Raw genomic sequence first — 16,596 nt, forward strand, 5'->3', positions numbered from 1 at the left:
CAGGTGAGGAGTACAAAGACAAGTGTGTCTTGTTTAAAGTCAAGCATGGTGGTGGGAGTGTCATGGTCTGGGGCTGCATGAGTGCTGCCGGCTCTGGGAAGCTACAGTTCATTGAGGGAGTGTATTTTTGCAGCTGTGTGTGGTAAGGCTTCAGTTCTCTGAGAATGGAAGCATTACCTCACACAAATAAAAAAGTGAAATGTAGTTTTCATCCGTGTGATGTAAGGCTTCAGTTCTCTGAGAATGAGCACATTACCCCCCCATGGATAAAAAAAGTGAAGTGTAGTTTTCATCCGTGTGATGTAAGGCTTCAGTTCTCTGAGAATGGACACATTACCCCACACAAATAAAAAAGTAAGTTGTATTTTTTCATTCATGTGATGTAATGCATCTACAGTATTCTCTGCAAATGAACACATTACCCCCCCCCCCCCCCATGGATAAAAAAAGTGAAGTGTAATTTTCATCCGTGTGATGTAAGGCTTCAGTTCTCTGTGAATGGACACATTACTCCGCATAGATTTAAAAAGTGAGGTGTATTATTTCAGCCATGTGAGGTAAGGCTGCCTGTGAATGGACGCATTACCCCACACAGATGAAAAGCAAAAGTGTAAAGTGTACTTTTCATCTGTGGAAGGTAAGGTTTCCTTTATCTGAGACTGGTCACATTACCTCACACCGAAGAAAAAGCATGGTGTATTTTTCAGCCATGTGAGGTAAGGCTGCCTGCAAATGGATGCATTACCCCACATGATGATTAGGTGAAGTGACCTTTTCATCCATGCGGGGTAAGGCTTCCTTTCTCTGAGAATGGTCACATGACCTCTCACGGATGAGAAAGTGAAGAGTATTTTGTCAGCAGAGTCAGGTTCCATTCTCCACGAATGGACGCATTATCCCCCACAGGTAAAAAAAAAAGTATCCCGTGTTGTTGTGCTGCAGTGCAGCTGACGCAATTCCTGGAACTGGAAAAAAAATTGACAACAAAAAGATGAAACAGAAAAATGTTTTTATTAACTGCAATATGTTGCAAACAGTATCAGCCATACACATATTTATTGATTTTCTTTTTTAAATGCGAGAATGCGATAAACAAGAAAGTAGCCTCAACATTTGCCCAACGAAGCAACAGAAGACACAAATATAGCCACCTGGATGGAGGAAGGGTTGATCAAAGAAGTGAATGGGGGAAAAGGGGAGGCAGCCTCAGTCGACAGATCGTGGTACACAGCGAAGAAAGGAGGAAGACTGTCCCTGTGAAAAATCGAGCGGGGACTGGGACGCATTAACTGAAGTAGTGGGAAGGCCATGAGTCTGGTGAGAATGAAGAGGGGAGGCACGGAGGAGCTGGAGTCTGGGGGTAAGGAGCAGGAGGACCTGGCCTTGCAGGAGTCGCTGGGTATAGGGGTGGACCTGCAGGAGCTGGGGTCTGGGGGTAGGGAACAGGGGGGCCTGGTGTCGCAGATGTCACTGGGTATAGGGGTGGGCCTACAGGTGCTGGAGTTTGGGGGTAGGTGGCAGGGGGACCTGGTGTCGCAGAAGTCGCTGGGTATAGAGGTGGACCTGCTGGAGCTGGGGTTTGAGGATAGGGAGTAGAGGGACCTGGGGTCACAGAAGTAACTGGGTATAGGGGTGGTCCTGGAGGAGCTGCAGACGGATATGAAGCAGCCGAAGCGTACGTAAAATGTGGCATTGGAAGCCCACTGCGTTGAGCGGATCTGCAGGCTATGACATATGCAGTAATACCATCCCTTATCTGCATTTCATTCTCCTTGCTGAGGTCTGCCAGCAAATGATAGAGGTTCCGGCAGAAGACAGCCCTCTCATCGTTGGGATCTAAGAATTGATCTCTGTACGCAGGTTTACTGGTTGGTTGCCGAATTTCATCCAGCAGCTGTAGGATCCTATCCTTGACTTTCGGGGGTCTCTCTCTCTCCCTCTGCCGCTGCTCACGCCTATGGGAACGCCCAAAGGTGCCTGGGCGCTCCTTTGCCGCAACACCCTAGAGAGACAGAAAATTTCTTATAGACAATGTATGCATGATACGTCATCATATAAAATAGTATAGAAATGTATATCGTTAGATGAACATGAAAACGAAGAGTAGGTGGACTGACATGTTTCGCTCAAGAAGAGCTTCCTCAGGATCCACTTCATTTTTCAATCTTTATGATATCGTAGCTGTTGAACAACACAAGTTTGATAAACGAAGTGGATCCTGAGGAAGCTCTTCTTGAGCGAAACATGTCAGTCCACCTACTCTTCGTTTTCATGTTCATCTAACGATATACATTTCTATACTGTATCTGTAGCTGGTACCAAATGTTTTTATATGATGACATATATTTTAATCTAAAAAATAGGATTTTTGTACTCACCGTAAAATCCATTTCTCTGAGTTCATTGACAGACACAGCACTCCATATTGAGAATCATAGGGTTATATCGCCCCCTACAGGAGTAGGACACCAGGCAGAAAAAAAGACTTGGCTACGCCTATAGGCAGTCCTAGCTGGTATACATCCCCTCTCTGCTATAGGCCTTTAGTTTAGTAACAAGCAGTGTCAAAAGTACTAAAACTCCACAGAGGGGCGGGTGCTGTGTCCCTCAATGAACTCAGAGAAATGGATTTTACGGTAAGTACCAAAATCCCATTTTCTCTTTCATTCATTGACGGACACAGCTCTCCATATTCAGAACCATAGGGACGTCCGCAAGCAGTGCGAAACATGAGGGGTGGGACAATAAAAAAATCCCAAGGCTAAACACAATAGCCAACCAGGGAAACAGGAACTCAACCAAAAACAACTGGAGCCCAATCTGAACAATACACCCCCAAAGAGGGAACAGACCCTTTAAACAGCAGCCTGTAAAAGCCTTGCGGCCAAAGGAAGCATCCACAGACGGCAACACATCAACTTTGTAGAATTTTGTGAAAGTGTGCACCAACAACCAAGTGGCCACCTTGCAAACCTGCACCACTGACGCCTGATGATGGAAGGCCCAAGAAGCACTAAGGAACCTGACCCTTGATAGAATAGGCCTGCTCACCCCCCAGATTATGAAGCAAAAGTTTTGCCCACTTAGTTAGTGTTTGGGACACCAGGGCAATGGCCAGGACTGGCCCCAGCTCCGAACCAGCAATAGTGAACATATTGCGGGCCACTCCGCCTTTCTGTCAGCCAGGTCCTTAAAGGTCGGGGAGTCCTCCCCGGGAATCATGGTTGCCTTCTTCAACTTGGAGAAAGGCAGGTCCACCACTGGTGGGACAGTTCACTTCTTGAGGAGGGACTCCTCAAACGGGTACCTTACCGCAAAGCGTTTAGGAACCACAAAGGGACATTTTTGATGATCTCAATCTTTATAGACAAACCTGTCATAACAAGAGGGATAAGGGAACACCTTTGCCGTACGAGACGGATTGTGGGTGTCAACGGGGACGGCCACCTCCGCAGCAGCTTCAGTTGCATACTCCATCTTCAAAGTTTTCCGCACGGATGCAATCAGTTCGTCAACCAGCGCCTTCTCGTGCGCAGCTACAGGCTTGGAAGAATTATTCTATCTGATAGATCAGGGAGCGTGGCTACAAACCCGGGTGGGCCACGTCGGTGGCAACAGAGACAGATTCAGAATCTGAGGAAACAACTGAGGCGGGGGGGGGGGGTTTGATATTTACTAGTCTTTTGCCTAAGTGCCACCTCCACCTGGAAAACACAAAAAAAAAAATCAGGGGGGGCCGCCCCCGCACAGTGAACCCTGACTGAGGGCCCACGAAGGGGCCATCGACTAAACCCTCTGACGCCCCTCCAAGGAGACCCGCATATGAGGCTGAAAAAGGAGCCCCCTTAAGGTGGCCACCCACCGTGATGAGGGTTGTCCTGCAGGCAGGATACCCCTATGGTCCCGTACCGCTGGGAAGGGTGGGTGCCCCTACAGAATAATGGCAGCTACAGCTGCCGGCGAACCGGACCGCCCCCCACAGGGCCACCCCTGCCGAAGGAGGTGCCCGGCTGCACGACCTTGTAGGCCGCAAGTCGCGCCTATATTTGTGGATCCCCGGCCACATCTGCGCAGTTCCGAGGGGGACCAGGACCAACAGAGGAAGCAGGGTTGAGGGCGGTGCCTAAATGGAAAGCAGCGGCTCCAGCTGCCCTCACTGGGGCCGCCCCACACAGCGCCCAGCCAGTAGGCCACAAAGCCACGGCCTAAATTACTGCATGACGCAAATTCCAGGTCACCCGCTCCCCAGGCCCTACAAGCTGCAGCAGGGAGCCCGAGAGGACCCCCCCCCCTAACTAGTAACAATCCAGAGCGTGGAGGGGGACAGTGCGCTAGCTAGGTACCTGGGCCAGGGGGACACAGAGACAGAAGCGTCCCCAGCAATCCCCCCAAGAACAAGTGCAAAAAAGCCCGCTCATGGCCTAATCTGGGGAGGGGGGGGGAACCCCGGAGGGACCGACCACTCCAGGGAGTACCCGTGCCCCACACCACATCCAAGGAAGGAGAGGAGGGGCCCCTTACTTACCGATTCAGCAAAAGTGTACGGGTAAAACTCCCAAGACAGAACCTCCTGGCCACCGAAGTCGGCCAAGACAACACTGTGACGCCCGGTCATATGTGTCCCCGTGAGACGTTTAACTTGCTGGCCGCCCCCGTCCAGGATGGGGTCTGTCACGGCCGACCCAGCGCGTAGCTCACTGGCCAGACTGGGATGACCACAGGATCTAGATTATACAGCCCGTCGCACAGTCCGGCAGTTGATTGTAGGTCTCGCAGGAGAAAAAATGCCATTTAAAAAGGAAAAAATTGCCAGGACCAGAGATCCCGGCAGGGAACGAGGTCCTTACTCCTGACTAGGCAGCAAAAAACTGAAGGCCTACAGCAGAGAGAGGGGGGTGTATACCAGCTAGGACTACCCATAGGCGTAGCCAAGTCTTTTCTCTGCCTAGTGCCCTACTCCTGTAGTTGGGGATATAACCAGAGCCGTCTTTAACACGGGGCAAAAGGGGCAGCTGCTCCGGGCCAAGCCATTGTTGTGGGGCCCAATGCAGCAGCCCTTTGAGCCCGCACTGCCCAGAAATAAGTGTATTTGGTAGGGCCCAAGAAAATATTTGCCGAGGGTCCAATCAATACTAAAGACGGCCCTGGTTCTGAATATGGAGAGCTGTGTCCTTCAATGAACGAAAGAGAAAATAGGTGTTCAGGTCTCGTTTTTCCCTATTCTTTTTTTGTGTTTTTTTAGGCCCTTTAAAGTCCCGATCTCCCCCAGTCTCCTCTTTGTAGGAACATGTGGATATTCTTCATTTGACTAAATGATTACAGTTCGGGATTTGGCCAATATATACAAGGTGACACCTGATATTTGAGATGGATAGATACCTGACGAGAAGAGACATCAAGGCTTGTGGACTGTTGTTGTGATCCCCTTGGTTTGGCTGGATAGGAGGTCACCGGTGTTCTACCAGAAGTGGGTGGGTCGGGGGGCGTGGCCGTACTCTCCTTCCCCGGCTTCTCCCTCTCACTTGCGGAGTTCCTATGGAGAAAAACCAACAGAAGAAGAATTATGGCGGTCGTTTTGTCCCTGCATTGTAAAGTCGTACTGGGATGGGGTGGGATATAAAACAGGCACACGTCCATGACACCTGACCAGACATCTGACCTCACTGTAGGGGCGGTCTTATACCAAAATGGATGAAATTCGTTATTTTATTAAAAAATCCCATGTACATAAGTATTCACACCCTTTGCCATGTACATAAGTATTCACACCCGTTGCTCAATACTTTGGTGGAGCTCCTTTGGCACCAATTACAGCCTCAAGTCTTTTTGAGTATGATGCTACAAGTTTGGCACACCAATTTGTGGGCCCATTCTTCGTTGTAGGACCTCTCAAGCTTCATCAGGTTGGATGGGGAGCGGCGGGGCGCAGCCATTTTCAGATCTCTCCAGAGATGTCCAATCGGGTTCAAGTCTGGGCCATTCACAGAGTTGTCCCATAGCCACTCCTTTGTTATCTTGGCTGTGTGCTTAGGGTCGTTGTCCTGTTGGAAGATGAGCCTTCGTCCCGGTCTGAGGTCCAGAGCGCTCTGGAGCAAGTTTATATCAAGGATGTCTCTGTACATTGCTGCATTCATCTTTCCCTCAATCCTGACTAGTCTCCCAGTTCCTGCCACTGAAAAACATCCCCAAAGCATGATGCTGCCACCACTGTAGGAATGGTATTGGCCAGGTGATGGGCAGTCCCTGGTTTCCTCCAAACATGACGCTTACCATTCAGGCTAAAGAGTTCAAACTCCGCTCACAGCCTTTTGGGACACGTCACAGGTCCCAGAAGGTTGCAGGACCATTCACAGGACGCTGTGCAGCTTGAGCATGCTCAGTGTGGATCTGACTGTGAAGCCAAAAGGAGTCACAGTCGGCTTCCCACAGTTAGCATGGAAGCGCCAGGGAACCGAAGATCGGTAAAGAACTGGCCCAGGTGAGGAATTCCACTCACAGGCTCTTGGGACACGTCGCAGGTTCCAGAAGGTTGCAGGACCATTCACAGGGCGCTGCGCAGCTTGAGCATGCTCAGTGGGGATCTGAATGTGAAGCCACAAGGAGCCACAGCCGGCTTCCCACAGTTAGCATGGCAGCGACAGGGACCCAAAGATCGGTGAAGAACTGGCCCGGGTGAGGAACCCCACCCACAGCCTCTTGGGACACGTCACAGGTTCCATAAGGTTGCAGGACCATTCACAGGGCGCTGCCCAGCTTGACCATGCTCAGTGGGGATCTGACTGTGAAGACACAAGGAGCCACAGCCGGCTTCCCGCAGTTAGCATGGCAACGCTACGGACCCGAAGACTGGTGAGAAACTGGCCTGGGTGAGGAACTCCACCCACAGCCTCTTGGGACACGTCGCAGGTCCCAGGAGGTTGTAGAACCATTCACAGGATGCTGTGCAGCTTGAGCATGCTCAGTGGGGATCTGGCTGTGAAGACACAAGGAGTCCTGCAGTTAGCATGGCAACATCAGGGACCTGAAGATCGTTGAGGAACTGGCCCGGGTGAGGACATCGCTGGATCCCTGGACAGGTGAGTGTCCTTCGATTACCTACCCGCTGACCGCTCACAGTAAATATACTACGATTGGGTGGCAGGTACAGGCACAGTCACTTACATGCACCTGATCGGCCTGTTTCCGGGTTTAGGGGTGCACGTGCGCACCCCTTGCCTGCCCTGTGCAGTGATTGGACGCAGCACGAGTTAGGCAGCTGATTTCAGCATTAGTGTCACTAGTGATGTGTGTGTTAGTTAGTGCCCCTCCCAGCCATTGTCTGTTAGTGCCAGATTTCCCGCCACCCTATCACAGCCCCACAGTCACTGATCACCCTTTTCCAATGGGGCCCCTCCCAGACAAAATTATTAATGCCCCTCCCCAGATAAAATAATTAATGGGGCCCCTCCCAGACAAATTAGCTCATGGGCCCCCCCCAGACAAAATAATAATGGGGCCCTTCCCAAGCAAATTAGTTAATGGGCCCCCCCCCAGACAAAATAGCTAATGGGGCCCCCCAGACAAAATAATAATGGGGCCCCTCCCAGACAAAAAAAATGTATGGGGCCCTAAACTAAATAATGAGGCCCCCCAGACAAAATAATTAATGGGGCCCCTCCAAGACAAAACAATGAATAGGCCCCCTCCCAGACAAAATAGGTAATGGGGCCCCCCCAGACAAAATAATGAATGGGGCCCCTCCCAGACAATATAATAAATGCCCTCCCCCCAGACAAAATAATTAATGGGCCCCTCCCAGACAAAATAATTAACAGGGCCCTCCCAGACAAAATTATTAATGAGGCCCCTCTCAGACAAAATAATTAATGGGGCCCCTCCCAGTGAAAATAATTAATGGGGCCCCCCAGACAAAATAATTAGGAAGTGCACTTACTCTGTAGACTCCATTGCCTTTCTTAGGAAGGCGAGCTGTGCGGAGAACGGATGGGGTTTTATGCCACGGGACGGGGCTCCACTTCTGGCCGCCACCTTCTCCAAAGTGAGTTCGCGCCGCATCCGATCGCGTAGCGATTTCCACCGAATGCGCAGCGTTTTCTCTGACAAAAAAAAAAAAGTCAATACTTCACGTACAGTATACTGGGAGGCGACCATGGAGAGGTGAACCATGGAGACTTACCCCTATTCTCCTTCTGCCGTCTACCCAGTTCATCCCAGTTAGATGTCAGCGATTGCGATATCTCCTGCCATATTGACCTTTTTAGGACCCGATCCAGGTACCTTGGGTGGGCAAAGTCCCAAAGTTCAGGATGCTTCTCTACTGCGGCAATGAGCTCCGACTGCGACGCGTCCTTAGTCGTGATGTGGGGAACAAAATGGCGGTAACTTCCTGTGAAGACAAGAATTCCTGGATTGTTATCTCAATAGTCAAAAAAACAACTTTTTTTGGACCACTAGAATCTATTTATGCGTTTCGGCCCAGAAGAGCGGAGATGATGGTCTCAGATAAGTTCCCACTGACACCATTGATCTCTTTAGCTATCTGTAAGGGGGTAATTCTTCCCAATTGCCACCAATTTAAGGAGCATTCTTCCTCAACTAGGGTTTCATGGAAATAATGGGTTCCTCAACCAGGGCTCCATGGAGCCCTAGGATTCCTCCAGAGGTTGCTAGGGGTTATTTGACCAGTGCCCCTCAGATAAGTTCCCCCTGACACCATTCATCTTTTTAGCTATCTGTACGGGTGTAATTCTTCCCAATGTCCCTAAGTGTAAAGAGCATTCTTCCTCAACCAGGGTTACATTGACCTCTAAAGCTTCTCCAGAGGTTGCTAGGGGTTCCTTGAACAATGAAGAATGTCTGCCTTTTCAGATAAGTTCCCACTGAAACCATTGATCTTTTTAGCTATCTCTAAGGGGGGAAATTCTTTCCAACGGGCACAAGTTTAAGGAGCATTATTTCTCAAGCAGGATTCCATGGTAATCTTGGGTTCCTCCAGAGGTTGCTAGGGGTTCCTTAAACAATGAAGAATGTCTGCCTCTCAGATAAGTTCCCACTTAAACCATTGATCTTTTTAGCTACCTGCAAGGGGGGGAAATTCTTTCCAATGGGCAGAAGTGTAAGGAGCATTATTTCTCAGCCAGGATTCCATGGTAATCTTGGGTTCCTCCAGAGGTTGCTAGGGGTTCCTTGAGCAATGAAGAATTTCTGCCTCTCCTAGGAAGTTCCCACTGACACCATTGATCTTCTTAGATATCTCTAAGGGGGGAAATTCTTTCCAACGGGCACAAGTTTAAGGAGCCTTATTTCTCAACCAGGGTTCCATGGTAATCTTGGGTTCCTCCAGAGGTTGCTAGGGGTTCCTTGAGCAATGAGCAATTTCTGCCTCTCGTAGAAGTTCCCACTGACACCATTGATCTTTTTAGCTATCTATAGGGGGGTAATTCCTCCCAATGACTACAAATGTAAGGAGAAATCTTCCTCAACTAGGGTTTCTCCAGAGGTTCTTTGAGCTATGAAGAATTTTTGCCTCTCAGATAAGTTGCAACTGACACCATTGATCTTTTTTACCATCTGTAAGGGGGTGATTCTTCTCAATGACCACATGTTTAAGGAGCATTCTTCCTTAACCAGGGTTCCATGGAACCATAGGTGTCCTCCAGAGGTTACTAGTAGTTCTTTGGGCAATGAGCAACTTCTGACTCTCTGATAAGTTCCCACTGACTCCATTGATCTTTTTAGCTAGTTGTAAGGAGGTAAATCTTCCCAATGACCACAAGTGTAAGAGACAATCTTCCTCACCCAGGGTTCCATGGAAATATAGGGTTCCTCTAGAGTAGGGTTCTTCAACCAGGGTTCCATGGAAATATAGGGTTCCTCCGGAGTACAGTACTTCAACCAGGGTCCCATGGAAATATAGGGTTCCTCCAGAGTAGGGTTCTTCAACCAGGGTTCCATGGAAATATAGGGTTCCTCCAGAGTAGGGTTCTTCAACCAGGGTTACATGGAAATATAGGGTTCCTCCGGAGTAGGGTTCTTCAACCAGGGTTCCATGGAAATATAGGGTTCCTCCGGAGTAGGGTTCTTCAACCAGGGTTCCATGGAAATATAGGGTTCCTCCAGAGTAGGGTTCTTCAACCAGGGTTCCATGGAAATATAGGGTTCCTCCAGAGTACGGTTCTTCAACCAGGGTTCCATGGAAATATAGGGTTCCTCCAGAGTAGGGTTCTTCAACCAGGGTTCCATGGACATATAGGGTTCCTCCAGAGTAGGGTTCTTCAACCAGGGTTCCATGGAAATATAGGGTTCCTCCAGAGTAGGGTTCTTCAACCAGGGTTCCATGGAAATATAGGGTTCCTCCAGAGTAGGGTTCTTCAACCAGGGTTCCATGGAAATATAGGGTTCCTCCAGAGCAGGGTTCTTCAACCAGGGTTCCATGGAAATATAGGGTTCCTCCAGAGTACGGTTCTTCAACCAGGGTTCCATGGAGCCCTAGTGTTCCTTCAGAGGTTACTATAGGGGTTCCTTGGGCAATGAGCAATTTCTGCCTCTCATAGAAATTCCCACTGACACCATCGATCTTTTTAGCTATCTATAGGGGGGTAATTCCTCCCAATGACTACAAATGTAAGGAGAAGTCTTCCTCAACTAGGGTTTCTCCAGAGGTTCTTTGAGCAATGAAGAATTTCTGCCTCTCAGATAAGTTCTCACTGACATCATTGATCTTTTTTACCATCTGTAAGGTGGTAATTCTTCCCAATGACCACATGTTTAAGGAGTATTCTTCCTTAACCAGGGTTCCATGTAACCCTAGGTGTCCTCCAGAGGTTGCTAGTACTTCGGGCAATGAGCAACTTCTGACTCTCTGATAAGTTCCCACTGACTCCATTGAACTTTTTAGCTAGTTGTAAGGGGGTAATTCTTCCCGAAGACCACAAGTGTAAAGCCCCGTACACACGCAACGAATTTCCACCGACCGCTCGTCCGTCTTTTGTCCAGAGTGGTGTCTGTTAGTTGGAATGTGCTCTAGACTGCACACGAATTTTCCCGTACGACAGAATTCTACCTCAGAAGTGATGTCATGTGTTGGATTGCTTTCTATGTGTTCTTTCATCTCTGAGCATGCCTAGTCTTGCACATAAGATTTTTCCCCATCGAAATCTGTACTAATGAGACGAAAATCGGACGTGTTTTGATGGTCGACAAAAAGCTGGGTTATACTTACTGATAACTCCTTTTCTAGTAGTCTTCCAGGACAGCCCATGAGACGTTAGGCTCCTCCCCCAGGGACAGGAAACACATTCCAAAATTAAAATAAAAGGCGGTCCCTTAGTCCTCACCTTCAGTATTTCATGAGAACCACAGGACACCCTGTAAAACATATACATAGATATATAGACACATATCATACATTATACGTAATACCAGATAGTTCGGGTGGGAATCCGGCTGTCCTGGAAGACTACTAGAAAAGGAGTTATCAGTAAGTATAACCCAGCTTTTCTCAAAGTCGTCTTCCAGGACAGCCCATGAGACGATGAGCAAGCACTTACCAGTCTAGGGAGGGACAACTGCCTGGAGCACCTTTCGACCAAACGCCAGTTCCTGAGAAGAGAGGAGGTCCAGGCGATAGTGTCTAACAAAGGTCGAAAAGTTAGACCAGGTAGCTGCCTTACAGATTTGGTCTGGTGAGGCACCTGCCCTTTCAGCCCAAGACGTGGACAATGCTCTAGTAGAGTGTGCAGTAATGAAAGGTGGAGCCACCTTTTTCACTATATAGGCTTCTGTGATAGCCTGTTTGATCCATCTAGCTAAGGTTGCCTTAGAAGCTTTTTCCCCTTTATGGGAGCCGGAAAATTGTAAAAACAAAGTATCAGTCTTCCTGAAGGTTTTAGTCACCTCCAGGTATCTCAGGAGGGCTCTTCTGACATCCAAACAGCTAAATTCTTTCTCTTTATTGTTGTTTGGGAAATTGCAAAAGGAAGGAAGGACTATGTCCTGAGTCCTATGAAAAGAAGAGACCCTTTTTGGCAAAAATCCTGGATCTGTTTTTAGCACAATCCTGTCATCAAAAATCATAAGAAAAGGTTCTCTGATTGAGAGAGCCTGTAATTCGCTAACTCTTCTAGCTGAAGTTATAGCTACTAAAAATAAAGTTTTTAGGGTGAGCATTTTTACTGATAGGTCTACCAAGGGTTCAAACGGACTGGTAACCAAGGCCTGGAGTACCAGGGATAGATTCCAAGCTGGACACGTTTTAAGCACGGTTGGCTTTGTCCGGGCAATTGCTCTGAAAAAGGCATTCACATTTGGGTCTTCTCTAAGGGAAAACTGAAGAAAGACACTAAGGGCGGCAGCCTGTACCTTTAAAGTCCCTAAGGAGAGACCTTTGTCTATGCCTTCCTGAAAAAAATCCAAGATAGTTGGTATATCTGGGGAATGTCTCTGATTCTCCAACATCCAAAAATGAAATTTCTTCCAGATTTTAGCATACATTTTTCTAGTGACCGGCTTTCGACAGCTGGTCAATGTTTTGATGACTCTGTCTGAGAACCCCTGAGAGCCTAGTATTTGTTCCTCAGATACCAGGCCGTCAGGTTTAGGGTCCTGAGAAATGGATGGACCACCGGACCTTGTGTTAAGAGATCTGGTCTCCAAGATAAGGTCATTGGAGGTTGCGCTGCCAACGCCTGAAGGCGTGCAAATCATGGCCTTTTGGGCCAGTATGGGGTTATCAGTATCATCTCTGTGTCTTCTAGGATGAATTTCTGAAGAACCTGTGGGATCAATCTGATCGGAGGAAATGCGTAACAGAGTCTGACTTTCCAGGGGTGGGCGAAAGCGTCTATGCCTAACGCCTGATCCCCTTGAGTTATGGAAAAGAATTTTTCTGTTTTCCTGTTTGCCTGGGAGGCAAATAGATCCACTACCGGTAGGCCCCATGAGGTTGTGATTTTGAGAAACACCTCTGGGTTGAGGGACCAATTGTCCTGGTTCATCTGGTGGCGGCTGAGATGGTCTGCCAGATAATTCTGCGTCCCTTTTAGGTGAATGGCCGAAATGGATGTTAGGTTCCGCTCGGCCCAGACAAAGATTTTCTGTGCAATGGTTTGTAGGCCCAGACTTCGAGTACCTCCCTGCTTGTTCAGGTACGCTACCGTTGCTATATTGTCTGACCTGATCTGTAGATGGCTCCCTTCTACCTCTACCTGAAAAAACTCCAAGGCCTTTTGGACCGCCATAAGTTCTTTTTGGTTTGATGAAGACTTCCTTTGTGCTGGGGACCATGTACCCTGCGCCCATCTGTCCTGCAGATATGCTCCCCATCCGGAAGCGCTTGCATCCGTGGTAATCCTCTGTGATACCTGGATGGTCCAGTTTAGCCCTCTTGATAGGTGAAGAGAGGATCTCCACCACCAAAGAGTCCTTTTTATCTTGGTGGGAATCCTTACTTTTTGTTCCAAGGAACTTGACTGCCCATCCCAATTCTGTAGAAAGAATTTTTGGAGTGGACGTTGTTGGAACCTTGCCCAGGGGACTGCTGGGAAACAGGAGGTCATCAAGCCTATCACTCTTGTGACATCCCTCAGAGAGACCCATAAGTTGGTCTGTAAAGAGGCAACCATCAGGTTCATTTTCTCCATCTTGCACTGAGGGAGGAAGATCATCTGATCCCGTGAGGAGATTTCGTAACCCAGGTAGGTCACTCTTTGTGAGGGTACCAGGCAAGACTTTTGTCTGTTGATTATCCAGCCTAGGGAAGTTAAGAATTCCTGAACTATGAGGAGGTCGGCTTCCAGTTTCTGGTATGATTCTGCCACTACCAAGATGTCGTCCAGGTAGGGGGTGATCATGATAGCTTTTAGCCTTAGAGGGGCTAGTGCTTCCCCTAGGACTTTGGTAAAAATCCGTGGGGCTGAGGACAGCCCGAAGGGCAGTGCCCTGAACTGGAAGTGCTTGACTTCCGGTCCTATCTTTACTGCTAGCCTCAGGAATTTCTGATAGGATGTGTGTATGGGGATGTGAAAATACGCATCTTTCAAATCTAGGGTTGCCATGAAACACCCTGGGAACAGTAGGTTCCCTATGGAGTATATTGATTCCATGCGAAAGCGTTTGTATGCTATTGAAAGGTTCAGATTGCGTAAGTTCAGGATCAGTCGATGACTTCCTGAGGGTTTTTGAATCACAAAGATGTGAGAATAAAACCCTGTTCCTTGTTCTTCTCTGGGGACTGGGATAATTACTTTTTGATCTAATAGGTCCCCTAACTGAAGACTCAAGGCGGAGGCCTTGACTGGATCCCTGGGAAGATTTGTGATCAGGATCCTTTCTGGAGGTTGAAGACAGAACTCCAGCCTGTGTCCTTGGCCTACTAGGTCCAGAATAAAAGGGCTGGAAGTAATCTTCTTCCACAGTGGGAGGAAGGCCCCTAATCTTCCTCCCACTCTGAGAAGGGAGTCATTGGGGCTGGTTGGGGCGTTTAGGAGGGTTAAACAGGATGTTACCCCTCCCCTTTCCTTTATGCCCCGTCCAATGTTTTTTGAAATTTTGCTGAGTTTCAAAAGACTTCTGCTGTTTGCCCCGGCCACGAAAATTCCTCTGAGCATAGGGGAATTTTTTCTTATCTGGGAATCCCTTCTTTTTATCCGCTGTACGCTCCAGGGCTTCTGTTAGGCCTGGGCCAAAAAGGTGGTCGCCTGTGAAGGGAAGACCACAAAGGCGAGATTTAGAAGTAATATCTCCCGACCATGTCTTGAGCCATAGGCTTCTTCTGGCCGTATTAGCTAAAGCTGAGGTCCTTGCTGCCATTCTTACAGCTTCAGCTGAAGAATCCGCCAGGAATCCTATTGCCTGGAATAAGAGTGGAAATGATTTATTAATCTGTTCCCTCGATGTTCCTGCAGTCAAGTGTGTTTGGATTTGAGATAGCCAGAGCTCCAGGTGTCTGGCTATGCAGGTGGATGCCAGGGCTGGCTTTAAGCTCATAATGGAGGCTTCCCAGACCCTACGTAAAGAGATATCTGTTCTCTTATCCATAGGGTCTTTTAGTGCTCCTGAATCCTCAAATGCCAAGTCAGTTCCTTTGGAGATTCTGGCAAGAGAGGCATCCAGCTTAGGGATTTTGTTCCAGGGCTGTTCCACACTTTCGTCAAATGGATACCTTCTTTTTAAGTTTCTTGGAAAAAAAGGCTTTTTATCAGGAGAATTCCATTCCTGTTTAATCACATCCAATAGTGAGCTATGCACAGGGAACACTCTAGCATGCTTTTTATGACTAGCGTACATTAAGTCATGCTTAGAGAGATGCACTTCTTCCTCCTCAATCTCTAGAGTGGTATAAACCGCTTTGAGTAGATCATCTACATCCTCCAGGCTCAGTTTAAAGTTGGAGCTATCATGGGAAACATTGCTTTTTGGTTCCTCTCCTGATCCTGATCCCTCTGCAGAAGAGTGGGAAGAAGAAACTTCCTCCTCCAAAACCAATGGGTCAATTAGGGATGGTGGAGCCTGAGCTGGGGTGGAAGGCTGGGCTGGTGCCTGCATCTTTTCAATGAGAGTCCTGAATGAACTAAATGTACTTTTTAGCTCATCTCTCACTGAGGACAGCATTTTCTGGGTAGAGACTGCAGAATCGTCTCTGACCAGTTTAGCTATGCATGCCCGGCACACTGCTTTGTTCCAAGAGGAACTCAATTTTTCTCCGCATACAGCACATTTCTTTTTGGGGGGCTGAGGTGGGTTATTGTCCTGAGCCTTGGCCTGGAAGATAAAAGACAAGGGAATTTAATTAGAGATACTTGTCCTCCTCCCACCTCCCACTTTTCCCCCTCCACCTTGTGGATAGAAAAGAGGGAGCGGTGCTGCTTAACCCCTGCCCCTAACGATAGAAAAGAGAGGGGGGAAGGGGAACAGAGTTCCTAACAGGTACCTGCAAATAGGGTGTCGTTCCCCCTTGCTTACCTGAGAGGTGCCGATGCCAGAGCCGACTTCCGCCGCCTGTGCGGTTGCTGCCGTGGTGTCCATCGCTCTGTATGGTGGTCCCAGCAACTGCTGTTTCCCCTAACATCGGTCGCCCATTTGAACTCTCTGTTCGCGCCTTCGGAAACTGGAACGAGGGTTTCCGGCGCCCGCGGATGCCGTCACTGCGCCGGAAGTGACACTGTCACTTCCCGTGAGGCCAGAGTGGATACGCTGAGTTCCGCCCCCTCCGTCTTTGGCGCCAACTTCAAAATTTCTTCCGAAGTTAGCGGTTCACGGGTACACAGCACTGCTGCTCCAAGGAACCAGCCGACCAACGGAGTGAACTCCCCAACGCTCCACCAGACAGCATCCGTAGTCCTGCCGAGAGGCTAGGAGAACAGGAGACAGCGGTTAGCCCCTATTGCGGCACTAAGGGGTACCGCTATGGGCCGAGGAGATGCATCTTTCCAAGTCTTTCCATGGACAGTCCAGGAGACCGGGAGCTTTAGTTCCAGGAACATGTTACCCCCTGTCCGGAGGAAACAAAAATACTGAAGGTGAGGACTAAGGGACCGCCTTTTATTTTAATTTTGGAATGTGTTTCCTGTCCCTGGGGGAGGAGCCTAACGTCTCATG

The 16,596-nt window shown here is 48.7% G+C and overlaps 2 protein-coding genes across 2 annotated transcripts in view; both read right to left on the reverse strand.

Moving 5' to 3' along the window:
• The window catches only part of LOC309564458 (uncharacterized protein), a 1,566,033-nt gene that overhangs the window by 121,267 nt on the left and 1,428,170 nt on the right, over positions 1 to 16,596 (reverse strand). The window lies entirely within an intron of this gene.
• Positions 1 to 16,596, reverse strand: part of LOC309563992 (uncharacterized protein) — a gene marked incomplete at both ends in the record, with an annotated part of 79,298 nt that overhangs the window by 39,271 nt on the left and 23,431 nt on the right. Inside the window, 3 exons of the mRNA XM_082268620.1 lie at positions 1,733 to 2,002; positions 5,380 to 5,533; positions 8,278 to 8,386. Coding sequence (XP_082124746.1) covers positions 1,733 to 2,002; positions 5,380 to 5,533; positions 8,278 to 8,386 — 533 coding nt within the window. The remainder of the gene's footprint in view (positions 1 to 1,732; positions 2,003 to 5,379; positions 5,534 to 8,277; positions 8,387 to 16,596) is intronic.

The sequence above is a fragment of the Pelophylax lessonae genome, assembly GCF_965119305.1.
Source record: "Pelophylax lessonae genome assembly, chromosome: 9".
NCBI lineage: Eukaryota > Metazoa > Chordata > Amphibia > Anura > Ranidae > Pelophylax > Pelophylax lessonae.